A 5,790-nucleotide genomic window follows, 5' to 3' on the forward strand; every position below is an offset into this window, starting at 1 on the left:
AAGAAAATTATTCCCCTCTAATACATGAGGTTTAAAGAATTAGATCCTTTCAGGATGAAACAATTTTATTAACCAACGTATTGAAACAAAAACAATTGTGTCAGTAAGCCACTCAACATGATCAAAGTACACGAATATTTAATTGTGCAGAAGAAGAAGAAAAAGAAGTTCAGAATTTTTGTTATTTTAAAATGAGAGGAAATTCCTCTATTTATAGACTACAAAGGGTAGTGTGAACAAATATTTATTGTATCTTATCAGAAATGTCACAATTCTTTGGAAAAGTCACAACACTTCGAAAAGGTCTTTTAAAAACATCATAACCTTTCATAAAAGTTACAACATTTCATAAAAGTCACAACATTTCATATAAGTCAAAACTTTTCATAAAAATCACATCTTTTCATAAAAGTCACAACTTTTTTCATGAAAGTGAAAGGCTAGTTTTGGAAATAAATAAATTAAAAGGGAATCATGGTTTGTGGTGGCACCACGTATGCGAGCCTAGGGTTCTCTTTTATTTATATATATGATAAATGATATGATATGATTTCAATTAGAACAATCTTGTAGTTTTATATTTATTGAGGTTAATTCATATAATTAGAAGACGTGACATATTTTATATGGTTAACTACTTAACTCATCTACATAACGATTTCTTTTTAAAAAAAATACTCAGAACACTTAAATGTAGACGGATCTAGGGTTTTCTTTCATATGATATATGATATGATATATGATTTATTTAATTTTATTCAAATTTAAGTAAGTATCTAACTTGTATTATGCCAAAAAATAAAAATGGAGCGAAGAGAGTGTCAATGGGGAAGTAGATTACGTGGGAATATAAAGTGCATGGAGAGGGAGAGAGAAGGAGTGGGAGAAAATAACGGTGGCGAAGGGCAGAGAAATGGCGAGGATCCGAATTTGCAGGTTTCCCTTATCAACAATGTCCATCTCTCTCTCTTCCATCAATTCACAGGAAGGAAAAGAGAATACTCAAATCAAAATCTACTGTTGGATAAACGCAGTTTGTTTCAAACAATTTTGCAGATCAAACTCCGACTGCCGTATTATTAATGGACGGAGTCCTCATTTATCAACCATAAGAAGCAGCTCCAATGATTTGAAATTTTTTGTTGAGCATCACATCAGAGCTTCACAATGGTACGTACGCCTGCAGGCTTAAATTGCGATTCTCCTCGTTTCGATTCCTATGCCATTTTTTAAACTTGCAATTGCATCCTTCAACGATTATAATTTGTTAAATTATTCAAAATTTGAAGTTGTTTTTGAACAATTAATTGTAATTTTGTTTGATTGTATGAGCACATTTTCTCTCTGTTTTAACTTTAGACGAGAAGTTCGAGGAATTTTTGCTTTTCAGAATGTATATGTTAATTAGGCTTTAAGAATCCATCATAATCTTCAAATGTTATGAATTCAGCATAATCTGCCTTGAGTTTCCATTGGCTGTTGAACAGTATTTGGAGTTTGAAAAGGTGACGAAATTGATTATTGAGGAGTAGATGAGGGAATTTGGATCTTAAAGGAAAATGTCATCCAATTGAAAGTGTGGAAGTTTAATACCTACATTCATTCACCAAGTAGGAATCAACTTATTAATTAAGGATGTGTTTAGTATGAAGGAAAATGTTTTCTTAGAAAACAAGTAGCCTACTTACTTGTTTTCTAGTGTTTGATAAATAAGAAAAAAAAAAGATTATCTCAAGAGCATCTATATGTAATCGAGCAAAACACTATCAAAAACACGCAGAATAGATTTGTGTCTACCCCATTATATCTCTTGTTTGATATACTCGTGAGTTTGACTCCTTTTAGTGTTAAGAGTATTTGTTCAGTAACATTGCATGACATAAGAGATTGAGTGATCGCATGTGAGGTAAGTTTATTAATGTGATAAATTCTATTGATACCTGCTCTTTTTCTTCTTTTTTTGTGCTTCCAGGGAACTGCAGTTAATATTATAGTAGGGTCTCATGTATGGGTTGAGGACCCGGATGTAGCTTGGATTGATGGAGAAGTAAAGAAAATAACAAATGGGGAAGCAGAGATTGAGAGGACTGATGGAAAGAAGGTACTTTGTTCTGCATTTTAATTGTTAATTTCTTCTTTCATTTCTTGATATTATTAAGCGCAAATCTCTGAAGATACCGACTTTTTCTCCCATCATTTCAAGACCATTTGCATGCTGCTGAATTGAAAATACTATGGAACCATTATTGTTGTATTCTTATAGGTGTAACGGTTAATATTATAACCTCATCTCATGCACCCTTAGCGAAGAATCCCTTAACAAGAAACGAAATAAGTCACAATTTGTATCTCCAAATGATTTTTTGAACTCCTGCAAGTGAACATCTCGGGTTTGACAAGAATGCATACTATCCTGTTCTATGGATTAATACATGACGTCACCATATGTCGTCCTCTCATGCTTCAGGTTGTTAGGAAATTGTCAACAATTTATCCAAAAGATGTGGAAGCTCCTGCTGCGGGTGTGGATGACATGACAAAACTATCCTATTTGCATGAGCCTGGGGTACTGCAGAACCTAAAAACCAGATATGAACTCAATGAAATTTACGTAAGATACTGTAGTGATTGTTTGAATTATGTCTGATCTTAAGCCCTTTCTTATGTTACAGTACAGACAACAGCGCCCATCTCTTAATATTTGATATAATTACAGACTTATACAGGAAATATCTTAATTGCAATAAATCCATTTCAAAAATTGGCTCATTTGTATGATTCACACATGATGCAACAATACAAGGGAGCACCATTTGGAGAATTAAACCCTCATGTCTTTGCCATTGCAGATGTTGCATACAGGTCCCTCCCAGTTTAAGCACAATAATTACAATAATTTTCTTCTTATTAGCATGATAATATATTGAACCTCATTTGATGGAAACAGGGCCATGATCCTTGAGGGGAAAAGCAATTCTATTCTGGTTAGTGGTGAAAGTGGAGCCGGTAAGACTGAGACAACCAAGATGCTTATGCGATATCTTGCCTTTCTGGGTGGCCGTGCAGCAACTGAAGGGCGTACAGTGGAGCAACAAGTCCTTGGTGTATGATAACATATCATTGATAATCTATTATGTGCTCTTTATTTTTCTATCATCAATCACTTTTTCACATAATATTTATTCTCATAAATCTTTTGCATGAACCCACTCAAGTGCAGTCTAATCCTGTTCTTGAAGCATTCGGCAATGCGAAGACTGTTAGAAATAACAATTCCAGGTCAAGCTCTTTAGCACTGTGCATTTCAGCATTTGCTTTTCACATGATCCAGTTATATGTAATTTAGATTTGGTTAATTATTCTGCGATACAGATTCTATCAAAATTGCACATTAGAGATTGAACTCCTTGTTTTACTAATCCTATATTTACTTGTAATAGATAAGCTATTTTTGAAGTTTGCTTGTGATTGCAGATAATCAATACCAAGTAATTATGTTAACATATTAGATTGAAGATGTTTAATTTTCTCCTTAACCTAAAATTGCTGCAGCCGTTTTGGCAAATTCGTTGAGATTCAGTTTGACAAACATGGAAGGATATCAGGAGCAGCAATCAGGACCTACCTCCTCGAGAGATCCCGTGTTTGCCAAATTTCTGATCCTGAGCGCAACTACCACTGTTTTTACCTTCTTTGTGCGGCCCCCCAAGAGGTACTTTTCTGTTGCAATACTAACTTTAATAAATGTTTTGTGGGCTTGCATCAAATTGCTTTGGTGGAAGTATGTTTCTGAGAATTCTCCTAATCACTGTAGGAGATTGTGAAGTATAAGTTGGAACATCCCAAATCATTTCGCTATCTTAACCAGTCAAAGTGCTATGAGCTAGTTGGTGTGAGCGATGCAGAAGAATACCTTGCTACTAGAAGAGCAATGGATGTTGTGGGAATTAGTAAAAAGGAGCAGGTATATATCTTGTACAGCTTTGCCAGCTTCATGTTTTTATTTGCCTTTCAATAAAGAATAAGAAAACACTACCTCTTACTCTCTCTCTCTTCTCCCTTCCCTCCCTCAGGAAGCAATTTTTAGAGTTGTTGCCTCAATTCTTCATCTTGGTAATATTGACTTTGCAAAAGGAAAAGAGGCTGATTCATCAGTTATTAAAGAGGAAAAATCCAAACTCCATCTCAAAACTGCAGCAGAGCTTCTGATGTACGGAAGATTCTTAATGTCACCTTGCATATTCAGATCCTATGTGGTGTGATAATGGTTGGAGATTCTGATTTTCCTTATGTTTTAGGTGTGACCCTGTAGCTTTGGAAGATGCATTGTGCAAAAGGGTGATGATCACCCCTGAAGAAGTGATAAAACGAAGCCTTGATCCTCGCAGTGCTGAAATAAGTAGGGATGGTCTGGCTAAAACAGTATATTCTAGATTATTTGATTGGTAAGATCACCATGCATGACTAATATACTAGCTATTGTCACTTGCAAGGCACTGAAGACTTAAGCTGTTTATTTGTTTTTACTATCTTAACTTTATAAAAGAATTCTTTGTTGCAATTTATGTGAAGGGGAGTATGAGAGTCAAAGTGCCTAGTTTTCGGTGTGAATTCGGGCATAGATTCTCCAAGTTTGTTTGAAATAAAATTATATATTTGAAAGCTACATGAAAATTGATATATATTTCCCATCAGGGTTAATAATTCATAATATACAAAATGATTTAAAGAAAATCAAAGTCAAAGAATAAACTGTTGACTCCCCAAATAGTAGCTCCTTCACATAAATTGGGATGAAGGGAGTATTATTCACAATTATTGTAATTCATGGATATGGAAATACTTATTTGCTGTGATAGTAACAACAATTGTGAAAGAAATATGTTGATTTCAGATAAAAGAGTCACCAAAATTAACCATGAATTGGAAAGAAAAGAAGAAGAGAAAATATGTGCCATGTTGAAGCGAATATGTGTGTGTGTATATGTATCATACACACCGGTGATTGTAAAAAAAATAATCTGAATCAGCATCCACGTGGATTCAGACTTGAAATAAGTTTCCATAAATTAGTGCATGATTAATTTACTAATTTCTCAAATTCATGTAGCACTTATTTGCCTCTTGGGAAAATGCAGGTTGGTAGACAAGATAAATGTTTCAATTGGACAAGATCCCCTGTCTAAATGTCTCATTGGAGTCCTTGATATCTATGGTTTTGAAAGCTTTAAGCACAACAGGTAGCTACGAATCTTTAGCTTGCCTTTCCAATTACTATAACATCGTTTCATTTAAAAGAAATGTCTATGTGAGTGTTCAAGGATTCGCAACTCTTGTTTGTGTGTCTCATTATATCATGCTTTGCAGCTTTGAGCAATTCTGCATAAACTATACAAATGAGAAGCTGCAGCAACATTTCAATCAGGTTTACCTTTCGATATTGCTGACAGTGTAAGCATTGATTTATGCATGGTTTCTCAAATCTGTTGTGGCTTTACAGCATGTCTTCAAGATGGAACAAGAAGAATACAAAAGAGAGGCAATCGACTGGAGCTACATTGAGTTCGTGGATAACCAGGATGTTTTAGATCTTATTGAAAAGGTAATTGCACTTTTCTCTGAATTCACTATTTGAGAATTTTTAATTTTTTAAACAGATGTTAAGTTCATCCAATGAAAACTTTTCTAAAGTGGCAAGGTTGAGATCTCATGAGTCAAAAGTTCTTGTGTTCAATTCTTGTTGGTAACATTTTCTTTTATGTTTAATCTATTTCCCCTAGGTGGGGGAGA

General features: G+C 34.4%; 1 protein-coding gene across 1 annotated transcript in view; it reads left to right on the forward strand.

Annotated features, from left to right (window-relative positions):
• Nucleotides 1–804: 804 nt before the first annotated feature.
• Nucleotides 805–5,790, forward strand: part of LOC102601504 (myosin-11) — a 15,174-nt gene continuing 10,188 nt past the window's right edge. The window contains exons 1-13 of the mRNA XM_006350885.2: nucleotides 805–936; nucleotides 1,973–2,101; nucleotides 2,468–2,611; nucleotides 2,717–2,862; nucleotides 2,948–3,104; nucleotides 3,221–3,279; nucleotides 3,553–3,712; nucleotides 3,815–3,964; nucleotides 4,074–4,210; nucleotides 4,299–4,445; nucleotides 5,139–5,240; nucleotides 5,368–5,425; nucleotides 5,501–5,602. Of these exons, the coding sequence (XP_006350947.2) occupies nucleotides 805–936; nucleotides 1,973–2,101; nucleotides 2,468–2,611; nucleotides 2,717–2,862; nucleotides 2,948–3,104; nucleotides 3,221–3,279; nucleotides 3,553–3,712; nucleotides 3,815–3,964; nucleotides 4,074–4,210; nucleotides 4,299–4,445; nucleotides 5,139–5,240; nucleotides 5,368–5,425; nucleotides 5,501–5,602 (1,623 nt within the window). The remainder of the gene's footprint in view (nucleotides 937–1,972; nucleotides 2,102–2,467; nucleotides 2,612–2,716; nucleotides 2,863–2,947; nucleotides 3,105–3,220; nucleotides 3,280–3,552; nucleotides 3,713–3,814; nucleotides 3,965–4,073; nucleotides 4,211–4,298; nucleotides 4,446–5,138; nucleotides 5,241–5,367; nucleotides 5,426–5,500; nucleotides 5,603–5,790) is intronic.

The sequence above is a fragment of the Solanum tuberosum genome, unplaced genomic scaffold, assembly GCF_000226075.1.
Source record: "Solanum tuberosum cultivar DM 1-3 516 R44 unplaced genomic scaffold, SolTub_3.0 scf00131, whole genome shotgun sequence".
Taxonomy (NCBI): Eukaryota; Viridiplantae; Streptophyta; class Magnoliopsida; order Solanales; family Solanaceae; genus Solanum; species Solanum tuberosum.